The sequence below is a fragment of the Vombatus ursinus genome, unplaced genomic scaffold (assembly GCF_900497805.2).
Source record: "Vombatus ursinus unplaced genomic scaffold, bare-nosed wombat genome assembly UNPS02014810.1, whole genome shotgun sequence".
Lineage (NCBI taxonomy): Eukaryota > Metazoa > Chordata > Mammalia > Diprotodontia > Vombatidae > Vombatus > Vombatus ursinus.
In genome coordinates this window covers 49,433,578-49,448,771 of record NW_020954588.1, presented here as the reverse complement: position 1 = coordinate 49,448,771, position 15,194 = coordinate 49,433,578, and the positions used below count along the sequence as shown (strand labels likewise).

Sequence of the window (15,194 nt, the reverse complement as noted above, 5' to 3'; positions counted from 1 at the left end):
CCAGGGTTTTCTTTGTCCCCTCCTACCTGATAGAACAAGCCCTCCACTAGGTGACAATTAGAACCGCCAACTTCAGAGAGCTCCCCTTTCTGAAATTTCCCCTCACAGGGCGCCAGTGTTGGGACCTATAATACCTAATGGTTTAGAAGTTCTCTTTCACAGTCAGGGACAGAAAGGCCATGGAGTGGACTATAGGGATTGGTTGGCCTGTGAATGAATGGGGACGGGCGCTGTGATGGCCTTTACCTAGAGCAGTGGCTTCATGGTCTTGGAGGAACCCTGTATCTGTCTAGTGTCGAGGTCCCAGGGAGCAGACAAGTCAGACTGGGTGTACCCCAAAGTATGCGGCCTTGTGCCTCTTCTGGAGGGAGTTCTTAGGAGGTGAGCCCAAAGAATTAGGGGTGTGAGTGGGAGCCATCATCACATTTCCTCTTGCTGGTTATTCCATCTTTTGAAGGATTAAATTATCATAAATTTAAAAAAAAATTATTGTGTTGTGACACAGTGGAAACTTCCCAAGGGGAAAAAAAAACACCAGGAAATCCTGGCTACAAAGTTTATTCTCCCCAAAATGGTTCACTTATGGATTTTCAAACTTGAGTCAGTGATACTTGGCACACATATGCTCCCCCAGCAGCATCAGAATGCTTTAGGCTCTGGATTGTTAACAGAAAAGTTGGATTGTCTAGTCCTGACCCCGAGCCCTGCATTTGGCCTTGTCAGACGGATGAGGTGCACAACTAGGTGTCACACATGGGCTGCCACAAGAACCAGACGGAAATGTTGCTGGGAAATAGTTAACACGATATTTAAAAATGCAGTCGAACCGAGATAATGTTAACCTGGGGTCTTCCAGTCAACCTGCAGGCATGATCTGTTTCTCTTTGAAGTTTACGCTGCCGCTGATTAACGTGGTTGCTCTCTCCGCCCATGTGTCTTTGAATGCTTTATGTTCGTAATTCCTTACAGTGTCATAATGTTCCATCAATTCATATACCATGATTTGTTCAGCCTTTCCCCTGGTGTTGGGTACATCTCTTGTTATTTCAAATAACACTGCTTCGAACATGTTCAAACATACGATATTTTCTTGTCATCCATAACTTTCCTGGGATATAATGCCAGTAGTGAAATCTCTAGGTCAGAGGCTTTAAAAATTTAGTAACATTTTCATTCCTACTCTCCCCAGGGGAGAGGGGGATGCTGGATCTCCCTATTTTGCCTAAGCTGGAAATACAGCCACCATCCTTAAGCCAGAGACCAGCACTGATCAGTAGGTAGAGCTTTAACCTCTCTGTTTCCTGACTCCCTCCACTCCTAGGGGCCCACTTTAGGGCAAACATCCCCATGGCTCCATGAGCCACTGAGCCTCAGCTTTCCTCACAGCTAGCCCTGTGGGGTCTGCTACCACACTTGACCCCCATGTTTTTCCACAACAGTTTTACCTGGTTAAAGCTCTACCTTCCCACGATGAGTTTTCTGATCTTGTCCTGTCTTTGCTAGCTTGATCACTGTGAAATGTCATCATTTGAAAGAGTTCCTGAAAAAAAAGGAGGGTTAGTCTGACCCTTTATCTTTTCTGGCAGAACCTCAGTAATTGTCATATCACTTTGTCAAGGAAAATATTGGGAAGTCACACTCCTGCCACAACTGTAAAGGAACACCTGATTGCTGTCACTGTGTAGGATGAGTGTTCTTGTCATAGACACCTAACCTGAGGGACCCCTGGTGTTGGTGAGATCACCACAGTGAACCTTCTCTATGATGTACAATTTCATTTGAATATGAGAAAACTGATGAATGGAAGATAGTCTCCCAGTCTCATTGTGGCCCATATAGATCATGGGTTTGTACAAGCCTTTGGTTTGTACAACATGCACAACTTTTCAGAAGTTCATGAACTTGATGTTTCAAGACTTGCTGGGTTTACGGGGGGTGGTGTCCTGTTTCCATGGTAGCCTCACCTATTTCCAGGATTCTGCCCATTGTGCTCAATGGGCCCAGGCCATCTTTAGGAACCTTAGAGAGTACTGGCAAATGCCAGTTTGAGGAGAAGATGAAATCTTGGGGACACAATAATCAGCTAGAGAGGGGTCTTTATGTTTTTTTTAGTTGAGACCTTACTACTGTAGGGGGTCCCTGCATAAGCAGAAGACTCGCAGGAATTCTTCTGTCTTTTGATTTATACACAAGTTTTCTGCTCTGACAGCACCCTTCCCTGATCTCTCAGTGAGAGATCACTCCAAGAGTGTGAAGTGGACACCAGATCCTGAAAGGCCTATCCACGATGTTAGGAATTTCTTTCCTTCGGCCTCCCTCCTGATCTTCCTTGAGAAGGTGGATTGAGGGTTGCTGTAGAGGCCACGCCTCCACGGGCTTTATTCCTCTGCCTCAAGTTGATTCCTGCAGAAAAGAGCTCCATGATAGGAGAGGAAGTCCTACTGGCATTAAAAGCCACACCCTTCCGGCATGAAGCACCGTCCTGAGGGGACATGGAATCCTGTCGCCACTGACCGTAAGAACCTGGACACCCAATCATCACACTGCCTCACACGGCACCTTAACTAATGTCAGATCTGCCGGGCCTCTTTTTAAAATACTGAGCTCAGCTTTGCCGTGCTCTGTTTCCACCGAGACGCAATTTGGTGATGTGGATGAAGGTCCAAGTTTGAATCCTGGCTCTGATGTCCTAGATATGGGAGAGCTTGGAAGTTCGTGAACTCTTCTGTGCTTCACTGTCTCCATGTGTAAGACTTCTCCATTTTACCTGTGAAACATTACTTTACACCTTATACATTCTCCACATTTCAGACACTGTCATCTGTAGACTGATGGGCTGTCTGAAAAACCAGAAAATGGACCACTGGTGAATCAGCCATCTGACAGAATCACAAATTTTGTGGTCACTCACCTTCAGCTGGTTTTGGTAAATCTGATCTACAAACATAGCATAGGCTGTCGGTGCCAAGGGCAGAATGTCCTCGCTCCAAGAAACAGCCTTTTACGGGTTCTCCTACGTCTAGTCACGTCCGTTTCTTTTCCTCAGTAGAGCTGAATGGGCAGTATTTCCACCCAGTTTGCCCATGGACAACATGGATGTGTTTAAAGCCCTAGACCTATTAGCCTGTAAATGCAGGTGGCCACAAATGAGACACAGTGTCTTCCAGGATGTCCAGTCCCGTGCGGTGTGTTCTTGGGCTCAGGCCCTTGTGGAGGGCTTGTTTTCACCCCTGGGGACTCCTCTTTAATCTCTGGGTGATGGTCATGCTGGCTGGGCTTTGTCACAAGCCTGCCTCGATTTCTTGGTGGCATGTAAGCTCCACGAGAGGAAGGGCCATTTCATTATTTGCGTTTGTATGCTCAGTATCTAGCACAGAGCCAGTTAAAGAGCAGGTGCATAGTAAACTCTTGCTGACTGATTGGTCATCTTAAATTTCAACTCCCTATCAGCCACTTATTTCCTGTCCATTCCAGTTCAAATATTATTCTCTTTGGAAGAGAAAGGGGATGAAATAAAAGTTGAGCATTTTGGTTTTCTTTTCAACATGAATTACCCTCACAAGTCACAGAATCTCTGTTTACTTAAGTTTTCTCAGCTGTAAAATGAGAATATTAACAGCGCCTACCTCACGGGGTTATGGAGAGGAGCCAATAAGATGATAATTTGTTTGTACGGTGCCTGGTGCACAGGAGGTGCTGGGTAAATGTTCGTTCCTTTCCCCTTCCTTTTTCCCCTTCACAGTGGTCCTGTCTTTTATTTGAGCCTCTTTCTCCCTCAATTTATTGTGCCTCTGACAGTCGGTTTGTTATAGTAGCTGTATCTCTGTATCTCTGGACTTTGAACATCTCAGCTGGTCAGTGTCTGGAATTCACTTCCTTTTCATCCCAATCTCTCAAAATCCTTACTGGGATAAAAAAAGGTGGGTAACAAAAACACCTGTGTCCAGTGCGAAGGCCTTTATCAGGTCTTAGCTTCCAGGAGAGAAGCCTTTCCCACTTCCCTTCATTCTCAGGGCTTTTTCCCTGCAAAGGGATCCCTGTACATGTTGTCCTTCATCACTAGGGACTAGAAGCTCCTTGAGGCTTCAGAGAGTAGTTTTCATTTTTGTCTTTGTAGTTGCAAAACCTAGAACAGTGCCTGGCACTTACTTGCTAGGTAAATGTTTAATTCAGTTGAAAGTGGGATAAGCAATGAATTCCATTAAAGCCAAAGCTTCAGTTAGAAGGGAGGATGTGGCAGGAGCAGTGAATTGGGTGTTGGGAAGAGATGTGCATTTCAGGGAAAAGACAATGAGTTTTGTTTTGGTTGAGCTCAATTTGAGATGCTGATGGGACAGCTTGGTGGAGATGTTTAAAGGATATTAGGACTTAGTTTAATGGTTAGTGACTTAGTTGAGGATAGATAGGGACTTGTGGGGGACAGAAGAGATTCTATGATTCTCTGGGCCACTTTCCTTACCATTTAACAGCTGATGCTTCCTAAATGAATCCTTTTGTGGTAAGCCAGTAGCTCTCTTAGAGAAATGAAAGACACAAAGCATATATAGGAAATAAAAATTTTTTCAAGAATATTTGGAGTCACAAATGACCAGGCCAAGACTTACCTTTTCTTTGTTGAGGATTGTTGAGGCTGAGAACATGACTTGGATTTTAGGTGGTACCATGGACAGTGTACTGGTCCTGGAGTCAGGAAGATGAGTTCAAGTGTAGCTTCCGACACTTCCCAGCTGTGTGTCCTGGGCAAATGACTTCTCCTCCCTCTGCCTCAGTTTCCTCAACTGTAAAATGGGGACAATAATAGCACCTTTCAGGGTTATTATGGGATCAAATAAGAACATTGATAAAGAAATGCTGATTCCCTTCCCCCTTCTCCTTTTCTGGCCTCTGGGGTTCCCAAGTCTTATGTCAACTGGTGACTCGAACCTTGAGAAGCACACAAGGCGGGCCCAGATTGACAGACAGAAAGACAGCAGCAGACTAGGCTCCCAACCTTCCCCTTATATATAGGAAACATTGCATCTCCTGGCTTCCTGCAGATCCTTCAGGTACAGTACACTGGGGCTGTCTGGAAAATTAAGGGGCTAGTTTGCTTAGAGGAGTGGGGGCATTCCAGGGGGTCATGTGTTGAATGACTTCTAGTTTAGGGAGTATAAATGGAACGTCAGGAAGCCATGATTCCTCAGCAAACATGAATTTACCAACTAATGTTATATTAGCAATCAGTCAACAAGCACTTATAAAGTCCCCATGCCAAGTACTTGGCTAAGTGCTAGTAATACAAGAAAGGCAAGAATGTATCCCTGGCCTTCAAGAAACTCCTGTTTAAATGAGGTAGACGATGTACAGGTATTTGTATGCATGTTTGATGTATACAACAGTGAGGTGGCCATGCGCTGGACCAAACTTAAAATGACACCATCAGGGAAATCTGTCAGAAAATCATAGATGTCAAGGGCAGTCATGGAGACTCCACACTGAGGAGTGAATGTATATGGCGGAGCATCGGTGTCTAGGGGCAGGCAATCTGTATCAGGGCTGTTGGGCTATCGGGGTTTGCACCCCAACCATGGGGGACTGTAGCCTTCCATCCTTAGGAGGATTACGGAGGAACTGTGGCAGGAGGCAGGGTCCCCAAACTGGGACTTAGGCAAGAGAGATACGATAGGGCCTGGACACAAGGTAGGGGGCTTGGCCATTTACCTATAACTAGGGAGTAGAGTCAAAGAAGATTTTGCAACAGTTTAATTCTGCAAGAATTTATTGCCATCCAAACGCCCAGTCCTTGTACTAGGTCCTGGTGATACAAAGAGAGAGTGTAGCTACTGAGCTGGCCTACATGGAGAGATGTAAGTTTTAATTCTTTATCTTGTTTTATCTGGTTCCTGAGGCTGGAACAGAGCTGTGTCACCAGGTGGGAGGGAACAACTAAGCGCACAGAGCTAAACTTGTCATTCAGCATAAAAAGAGTCTTGTGGTACACGACTTCCAGCACACTGCTTACTTTGGGAGGGTCCAATCACTACAATTCAGCTAATTCACTGAGCTCCTTTTGGGATGGGTGCAGCATACATTTTAGGCGTCAATCCACCAATTATAATCAGCAGAGTATGAGGCCATGTTCTTCTAAGTCTAGAGGGAGAAAGTTGTTTCTTTTTGGAGGGGAGGTAGGATTTCCTCACCCCTGTATCCACAAAGGCTTTGGGGGCCAGAGGTCAAAGAACTCCAGGTGCCTTTGCAGAAGTCTTAATGACATTCTCCTAGTCTTTGTCTTCACAAATGTATTTTCCAGGGTCTTCCTGGGGCCATCTATTTTGAGCCCTTAGAGGTCAGACCTATTCCTTTTCTAAGAGGTTAAATGACTTGTTCAAGCTGTCATAGGCCGTAAGATTCTAGATTGAGAGCTGAGACTTGTACTGAGGTCCACTGTACCAGTGTTGTCTCCTATGTTTTCTTTTTACAAGTGAGAAACCTGAGGGCCCAAGAGAAATGGCCTTGCTTGAGGTCGTAGTGAGTCAGGAGCAGAGATGGAACTAAATTTCAGGTCATGGGTGGCGGGGATCTAACTCAGCCGCCATCTTGCTTAGAAAGAAAGAAAGGGGTTCTCAGGATACCCCTCGGCTGGCCCATTTCTGAGCTTTGGCATAATAGAGTCGTTTGCAGTTTTGTGTGACCTTCCCTATTCCAAGAGCCCTTGGAGTGCAGACTTTCTGTGCTCTACTGTCCCTTCTGGTGGCCATATCCTGTGTCTCATGTTCTAATACCCTTTCAGTTCTGACTTGCGCTGAATTATGTTCTAAGGTCCCTTCCTTCACTGACATTCTATGATCCGTATTTAAGGGCCTTTCCAACTTGAACATTCTGTGCTCTAAGATCCCTTTTAGCACTGACATTCTGTGTTGTAAGGTTCCTCCCAGCTCTGACAATTTGGTAATGTTCTAAGGTCTTGAAAAAAATTACTTTTCTTCTGTTCTCTGCTTTCCCTCCCTTCATCCTTCTCTCTGAAAAGTTGGAAGTTTTTTGTTGCTTAGAAAAGTCTTTCTGAACATTTTTCATTATTATACTTTTATTTGCATTGACTTGATTTATTCCTTCTATATTTTCCTTCCCGTCAATTATTACCTCTTTACTACTCTTTCGTCCCTCAGAGTGATTTAACTTAGCTCATTCTCATCCTCCGAAAATAGAAAGTTCTCGATGTATTTACTATCCTATCCCTCCAGTAGTCCCCACACTCAAGGTGTTTTGCTGCTTGCCGCCCGGCACCTCGGTGACCGATTTGCTAAAAGCACAGATGAAAAGGCTCGTGAAGTAGAGCTGAACCTGCATTCATTGTGCCCTTGAGTAGGGAAAGGAGCAGTGTTATTGCCTTCTCCTTGTAGACAGGGAGAGAGGGCACGGCTGGGGAAAGCGTCCCCGGGTGTTGGGCTTCTTGCTCTCTGTGAGCCCTGGGAAACCTTGCTGGGAACAGACAATTGTGAGGAGAGAAGGTCCTCCTTTCCCCTTGCCTCCTGCCAGCCGTAGGTGTCCCATAGGGTTCTGCCCTGACCTTCTTCTCTTCTCTCCTCTCTCTATACTGTTTCCCCTGGTGATCTCATCTGCGCTCCTGGATTCAGATATCTTCTCTATGTCGATGATTCTCAAATCTGCTCATCCATCCATAACCTCTCTGTTCGTGTCCAATCTTACATCTCCAGCTGCCTCTTGGATATCTCAAATTGGATGTCTCTTAGACATCTGAAACTCAGTATATCCAAAATTGAACTCATCATCTTTCCCCCCAAAACCCCTCCCATCTTCCTCTCTCCCCTGTTACTGCTGAAGGTTCTACCATTCGGTCCCAGTCCCTCAGGCCCCCAACCAAGGACTCATCCTGGGCTCCTCCCTGTCTCGTATTCCTCCCAGATCCAAGGTGTTGCCATGGCTTGTTGATTTTCCTTTGTAACATCTTTCACACACGCCCCCTTTTTTCCTCTGACAGTGCCACCTTGGTGGACTCTTCCACTAGCCTTGCTGGTGGGTCTACCTGCCTTAATGTGGGTCTGACCAGGTCACCCCTTTCTCCTCCTCTCTCTCAGCAAAACTAGGGGCTCCCTATCAGCTCCAGTGTCAGAAATCAAGTCCCATGTTTGGTGTCCAGAGCCTTTCCTAACCCACCCCCCTGCCCCACGTTTCCGGTCTTCTTTCTCCCTGTTACAATCCAGCGACCCTGGCCTCCCTCTGGTTCCTTGAACGACATGCTCCATTTGCTGACTCTGAGAGTTTTCACCAGCTGTCCATCCCTCAGGCCTGGGAGGTTTCTCCTTCTCACCTCTGTCTCCTGGCTTCCTCCACCTTCACCGGAAGCCTTTCCCAATCCACGTTCATGTCTGTGTCTTGTGTGTACCCAGCAGTTTGCCTGTTGTCTCCTTCATCAGACTGGGAGCTCCTTGAGAGCAGGGCCTGTCTTTTGCCCTTCTTTGTACCCCCAGTGTGTAGCACAGTGTCCGGCACATAGTAGGAGCTTAATCAGTGCTTGTTGCCTGACTGGCTGACCTTTCCTCCCTTGTTGGCCTGGGTCTCTCTTCGGTCCTGGTCCCAGGCCACGAGCAGCCTGGTGTCTGTGCCGCCGGTGTCCACTGCCGATGTTGTCACGTCGCCCTGTGATGGTGGTCTGCTTCCTGGCCTCCTGAAGCCCAGCCCTGTTTGAGCCTTTCCACATACCTCCCTTCTCCCCTTCCTCACACTGTGTCTGATGCCTCCACATCGTCGTGCTTTTTTTCCCTCTCCTTTAGATATACAGTTTGAAATAAAGCACGTGGAGTTAAAGGGACCTGCAGATTTGTTTTGCTGCTGGGTGGTAAAAGACTTCTTCCAAAACCATCGCACAATGGGAAGGGCCCAGTACCTGTTTTCCAGCTTCTGCTCCTCATCTCAGTCCTTACTGGAAGAGCCTAGGAGCGGCACAGAAGTAGGTATCTGAGGTCCTCTTGGGCCAGTCATTGACCTCCCAGAGCCTGGGCCAAATGATCTCCTTAGGGCCTCTCCTATAGACCTCTCACTTAGTGCTCACCATCTTTTGGCCTGACAATGTTCCTTTCCTTTCCTTTTTTGAATGGGAAGAGACAAGAGAGAGTTTTTGTTGATTTTTAAGTATGTCCACTTTGGTGCCTAAAGACTTGATCCTTCTCTCCGCAGTCTGGCAGGCACGGTGGCTCCAGATGCTGTCAGGAAGGGATCATGGAGCGCCCCTTCTGTGGCCTGGGCAGGGCCGGGCCGGGCCGGGCCACTGCTCGTCCACTTCACCATCTGGCCCCTGAGGCCTCTGTTGTGTTCTTTTCCAGATGAGAAGACCAAAAGATTATCTGGATGAATACTCCCGGGACAGAGACTTGGAAGGACTGAGGGCTTATGATGGAGAATATTCTAAGCATTATATCACCCTGAGGCCCATTGGCAGTGGGGCCTTCGGCTCTGTCTGGATTGCTAAGAGTAAGGAAGAAGACAAGGAGGTAAAGACCCTCTTGGTAGGCATGGAGCAGGCATAGGCCTCCCTGCCCGCTGCCCCTTGTGGTAGCGCTGCCTGCCTGCACCATTGCTCTTTTATGTCCTTTGATGGTGGTCGGCCAGCGTGGGATGGGCAGAGGGGAGCTTGGGGAGGTTTTTAATGTCAGTTATTTGTGTGGATGTTCTACAAGAGTGCAAAGATACACCTGGGACTTCCTCTCTGTCTCATGGTAGGCCTGAGGAGCTCATAGCAGGAGATGCTTGGGAAGTAGCAAGTGGTGTAAGACCAGAAAGATGATTCTGAGCACCATGTCAGTAATGAGATGTGTGTCCCACAGGACGTCTGTCGGGGTGACAGAATCTGTGTGTGAGTCCCTGGAGGTGCTCTCTTCTGAGCACCTCCTGAAATGGGTAAATACACCTCTGCTGCCTTGGAGGGATCGGGCAGAGACCCATCCCTGTCTGCTCAGTGACAGCTGGGGTTGAATGGAGTACTGCCCCCAGGGAGCTTTCTGCTTCCTCTTTGGGTCACGCACAATGATGGAGGACCTTTCTTATGCTCCTATGTGACCAAGTCAGGTAGGGTTAGCACCAGATGACCCGCTTGCTTTTGAGGAGTGGCAAGTGGTTTAAGACTTAACAACTTGAAAAACCGAACTGGGGCAGCTAGGGGGCGCAGCGGACAGAGCACCAGCCCTGGAGTCAGGAGGACCTGAGTTCAAATCCGGACTCAGACACTTGACACTTACTAGCTGTATGACCCTGGGCAAGTCACTTAATCCCAGTTGCCTCACCAAAAAAAAAAAGAAAAAAACTGAACTGAGAAAGCTTTCTGAGTATTTTACAAACATGATAGGGTCAATGTGTTTTAATTGGGGATGAAGTATTTTTTCCCTAGAGAAACAGGCAGCAGAGGGTATAGAAACCTAAGGGGTCTCTGGTATCTCAGCCTTCTCATCTGATTTTATGTAGATGCACAGATTTGTTTTGCTGATCTATGTGTTATATGTACATTGTATACACAGATACATATACACCCACACATACATACACAGCTACATAGACCTCCGCATACACAGTCAGCTAGGTGGAACAGTGGAAAGAGTGCCGGGCCTGGAGTCAGGAAGACCTAAGTTCAAATCCAGCATCAGACAATTAGTAGCCATGTGACCCTGGGCCAGTCACTTCACCCTGTGTGCCTTGCTCATTTGTAAAATGAGCTGGAGAAGGAAACGGCAACCCCTCCAGTACCTTTGCCAAGAAAACCCCCGATGGGGTCAGGAAGGGTCAGGCATGACTGAGCAACAGAACAACCTATGTTCGTGTGTACATGTGTGTAACGTTATCATTGGCATGGCTACTTTAAATGTCTTTTTGAAGGATTTAGGAAACAAATCAAACGTTCCCAGCCTACCGTTTCTGTGCAGTACAGCTTGGATGCTTCCTCATGCCCGAGGGTTTGCAGGGTTGGACACAGACTTTGGATCAGCAGGGTCCAAGGTCGAGGGAAGTCCTTGATGTTCTTTTCGCCGTAGGTGGTGGTCAAGTTTATTAAGAAGGAGAAGGTGTTGGAGGAGTGTTGGGTGACAGATCCCCAAATGGGAAAAGTGACTCAAGAGATTGCCATTCTTTCACAGATGCAGCATCCCAACATCATTAAGGTGCGTGACTGTTCCCTCTGCTTCGATGCTCTTTGCTCAGCTGTTGGAAAGGGAACAGGGACACACACCATGGCAACGGGGCGCTCTCCTCCTTCTTCCAGGTACTAGACGTGTTTGAGAACGAAGGGTTTTTCCAGCTCGTGATGGAGAAACATGGCTCTGGCATGGATCTCTTCACATTCATCGACAACCACCCCGCTCTGGACGAGCCCCTGGCCAGCTACATCTTCAGACAGGTGAGTGGCGGACTGCATGAGGTCGGGGCAGGCTCACGTGTCCATGGGCGGGTCTGTGCGCTGCCTAGAAAGCATGGGCCTCCTGAGGGATGTGTGTGCTACCAGGGAGAGAGACTTCGAGGTGGTCAGTGCCGAAGAGGCTCCTGCTTTCGAGGAGGCTGGGCAGGTTGGAGGGGATTCTTGTTTGGCTTGGGTGCTTCTGAGGAGTGCGGCAGCATGGATGATAGATAGTCTTCAGTTTGTCATGACCAGTAATGTTTATGGAGGCCTTCCGGCATCCTGAAGACAGGAAAGAAAAAATTCTTGCATCTCGAGGCTTACCCTTTCTGAACAGGTAGTGTTAAAAAAGTGAGGGGGCCTTGATCCTCCCAGCGAAGGTTTGGGGGCTTCAAGAGAAGGGGGAAAATTATAAAGAACATTTGTGTTCTAAAATCCTCCTTCCTCTCAATGCAAGACAGATATCCCCACATGTTCCATATGACAAAAGAGTATAAAGTAGCCACATTATTACTAAAAGACACTATCTAGACACACACACACCTACACATCCGATATACATGTATATATGTGTGTGTGTCTGTGTACGTGTGTATATATGTGGTATTCGTTGCTTCCTCAAAGTGAGAGTTACCATACTGTACCACACGTCTAAAATGAGCCTGCATTTTGAGGGAATTCTTAGAATCTTTATTATTTGGAACTTTGAAAATGGTGTGGACAGTGTAACACTGACTAAAATCGAACATTCGGGATTCTCTTAGGTGTCCATATATCTTGACTTGAGATTTTTTAGTCTTCTAATTCAAAACTGAGTTCATTTAAAACACCGCCCACCCCCGCACATGCACACGCACTTCTCTGATTTTCTTCCCATCTCATTGCAAGTTCAAGTTCAGGAAACGACACGACGTGCCTCCTCCCTGCCCCCTCCACAAACCCAGTCTGGAGAGCGTTGCCGCTGCAGAGCAGGGAAGGAGGCCAGCCCCTCTGTCCCCTCCAGCTCTAGCATGCTCATGAGCATGACCGGTCGACATTCTTGGCTTTCACAAGGGATGGGTCTCAACAGGCTCCAAGTCTGGTGTGGTGACCCGTCCTCTTTCTGTGGCCCCGCTGGCTGGACAGGAGAGCAGATTTGCTTTGCTTGACAATGACCCCCGTCTCCACCTGTGTTTTAGGTGGTGTCAGCCCTAGTGTACCTCCGATCCCAAAACATCATCCATAGAGACATTAAAGATGAAAACATCATCATTGCAGAGGACTTCACAATTAAGCTGGTGGATTTTGGCTCAGCTGTTTATATGGAACCTGGCAAATGCTTCTACACCTTTTGTGGCACCATCGAGTACTGCTCCCCAGAAGTCCTCATGGGACATGCGTATGTACCCCAGCATCGCCGGGTTCCCTCTTGTCTCAATCCCCGTGCTGTTGGCTGGCTACGAGAAGGGCTCTGAAACAGGCCTCTGCTAGGATAAGGAGAGGAATCAGAGGCTGAGGGCACCCAGCCCAGCACCTCAGATCCAGGGTGGCTTTCGCCAGGAGGCCCTGAAGTGACTGCATGTTGGGTGTCTTGTTCTGCAGATAAGTGGAGAGAATGCTAGATTTACCAAGGAATAATTATGTGGGCGCCCAGAGTGACGTCAGGTTATTCATTCAAAAGATAAAGTGTTAATGATCTGGCCAGCAAATTCGGTTAATGTAGGGGATTCACATTTAAGATTGCTGCTGTTTCCCAAACTGAGGTTTCTATGCATGGTGCAGCTCACCAGGCAAGGGGCTGAGAGTTGTAGGGCGCTGGTCCCAGCCCAGGGCCTCCAGTGCTCTGAGGATGCTGTGAGCCCACAGGGCACACATGGATCTTCCCAGGCTCATCTTCTCTGAGGTCCTGAGGGCACATCACTATTGTCTCTGAATCTGGTCTGCTCCACGAACGGGGGTCAGACCAACCTTACCCTAATGTCAGCCTTATCTCAATAGAGCTGTGTCGAGGAGCTCTGACTCATGAGGGGTTGCCCCTGGGTCCGCCCGCTTCATCTTTGGAGGTCCTCAGGCTGCTCGAGGCACCAGACGGCCCGGGTTCATCGGCTGACCATCCAGGCTGCGTTTGTCAGGGCATCGAGAGGCTGCTGCTGGCTCTGACCATAGGCACTTGGAGTCTGCTCCGTAAAGGGTGTCAGACTGAGCCTGGCATCTCGTGGGTTAGGTTCCCTCTGAATGGTAAAGTGTCGTACTTTATCTCAACGAGAGACACATGATTCCTCCCAGTATAGAAGCATTCGTACCCACAGAGGGCATGAATGAACGCCGTGGGGGTAAGACCCGTGCTCCCAGCGCCTGCTTCATTCCTCACAAGGTACAGTCTTGAGGGTGCCTTCTCCTGTTGTCAAGGAATGAGTGAGTGGTAGTAGTGAAAGGCAGGTAGCTTCCCGCAGGGGCGCCTACCAGGGGAGAGACAGTGTGCCCAGGGCCAGCTTCCAGGAGTGTAGTCAGATGGCTGGGATGTGCCTGTGAGTGTGACTGACTGCTGCTTATTTCTGAACAGCTACCAAGGACCAGAAATGGAGATGTGGGCCCTCGGGGTGACCCTCTATACTTTAATGTTTGAAGAGAATCCTTTTAATGAGTTAGATGAGGCCCTGGAGGCTGTAATCCTGCCTCCCTTTTCAGTCTCACCTGGTAAGTACATTTCATTTCATCATGAATCCTCCCTTAAGAGCTTCCATGTTTCCATTTTCTTTCTCCTTCCATAGTGGTCGGTCACTTTATCTCCTTCTTGGGAGTCTGTTTACTTCCCTTTTTCCTGATCCTCTAATTCTCTGACCCCAAAAAGCAATGAACCAGGATACACTTAGAGGCCAGCACTACAATTCTTTAAGGCTTTTGATGCTGGAGGCAGAATGGTAGCTTTCCTACACATTGGGCTAAGAGCTAGGTCACTGGCTTCTTGTGGGAATGTCCTTTCTTAAGATGTCACATGCTGTCCACTTCAGATGGCTCTCTAGAAATGAGCTCTTCACACTTTCTGTGCACATGAGATATCTGAGAACAGGATCTCCTTGAGAAGGGTAGGAACGAGAACAAGGAGCTGGGGGGATGTCTTCTCCTCTGTGACCAACCTCCTTTGGGACGGTGAGGAGCTCTGGACAATCCTGGGTGCGTGGGGATGCTTGGAAGGCCACGTGCTATGACCACATCTCCGCAGTGGCCAGCCACAGAAGTGTGACTCTTAATCGAGGTGATGAAGTGCCTTCCACAGGAGGACAGGTCACCCAGATCAGTGTTGTTCAACTCAGACGTATGCAGGCCAAGAGAGGATAAGATGGAAATGTGGCACAAGGTGTCACAAGGGGAGGCGAACACACACTTGTTCACTAAATACTAGAAGAGCTGAACTAGAAAGTACCCCTTGAGGACGTGATTTGGTATGACATTGATGCTGAAGGTACTGTGGGTCAGTCAGTCACGTCCTTTCAGAAATAGTTACCGCATACAAGTAATGAGCTAACCTACAACATGGTTGTTGGCATTGCCTCCAGGCAAGAGTTCTGAAGAAATCCCCCTGCTGTGCTTTATGAAGAGAGTGGTAAATGTATGGGACTCCTTTTCCTCTGAGCTCATGCCTGGGGTTAAGAGCAGGGCCTTGGTCACATAGTAGGTGATGGCTCGGTAACAGGACAGTAAAAGGGAATGGGGCTGTTACCAGTTTCTCTCTAGTCTTCTGAAGTTAATTTTGAAGTCGCGACACATCCCTTACTGCATTGTCTGAAAGAGAAGGGTGGGCTGGGGGGCTTAACTTCCTGGTCTACCCAGTCTCCGT

General features: G+C 47.9%; 1 protein-coding gene across 3 annotated transcripts in view; it reads left to right on the top strand.

Annotated features, from left to right (window-relative positions):
• Positions 1-15,194, top strand: part of PASK (PAS domain containing serine/threonine kinase) — a 59,946-nt gene that overhangs the window by 42,231 nt on the left and 2,521 nt on the right. For all 3 annotated transcript variants that reach the window (XM_027875817.1, XM_027875816.1, XM_027875819.1), the window contains 6 exons: positions 8,772-8,947; positions 9,321-9,488; positions 11,019-11,144; positions 11,246-11,380; positions 12,556-12,755; positions 13,920-14,053. In XM_027875817.1, the coding sequence (XP_027731618.1) occupies positions 8,772-8,947; positions 9,321-9,488; positions 11,019-11,144; positions 11,246-11,380; positions 12,556-12,755; positions 13,920-14,053 (939 nt within the window). The remainder of the gene's footprint in view (positions 1-8,771; positions 8,948-9,320; positions 9,489-11,018; positions 11,145-11,245; positions 11,381-12,555; positions 12,756-13,919; positions 14,054-15,194) is intronic.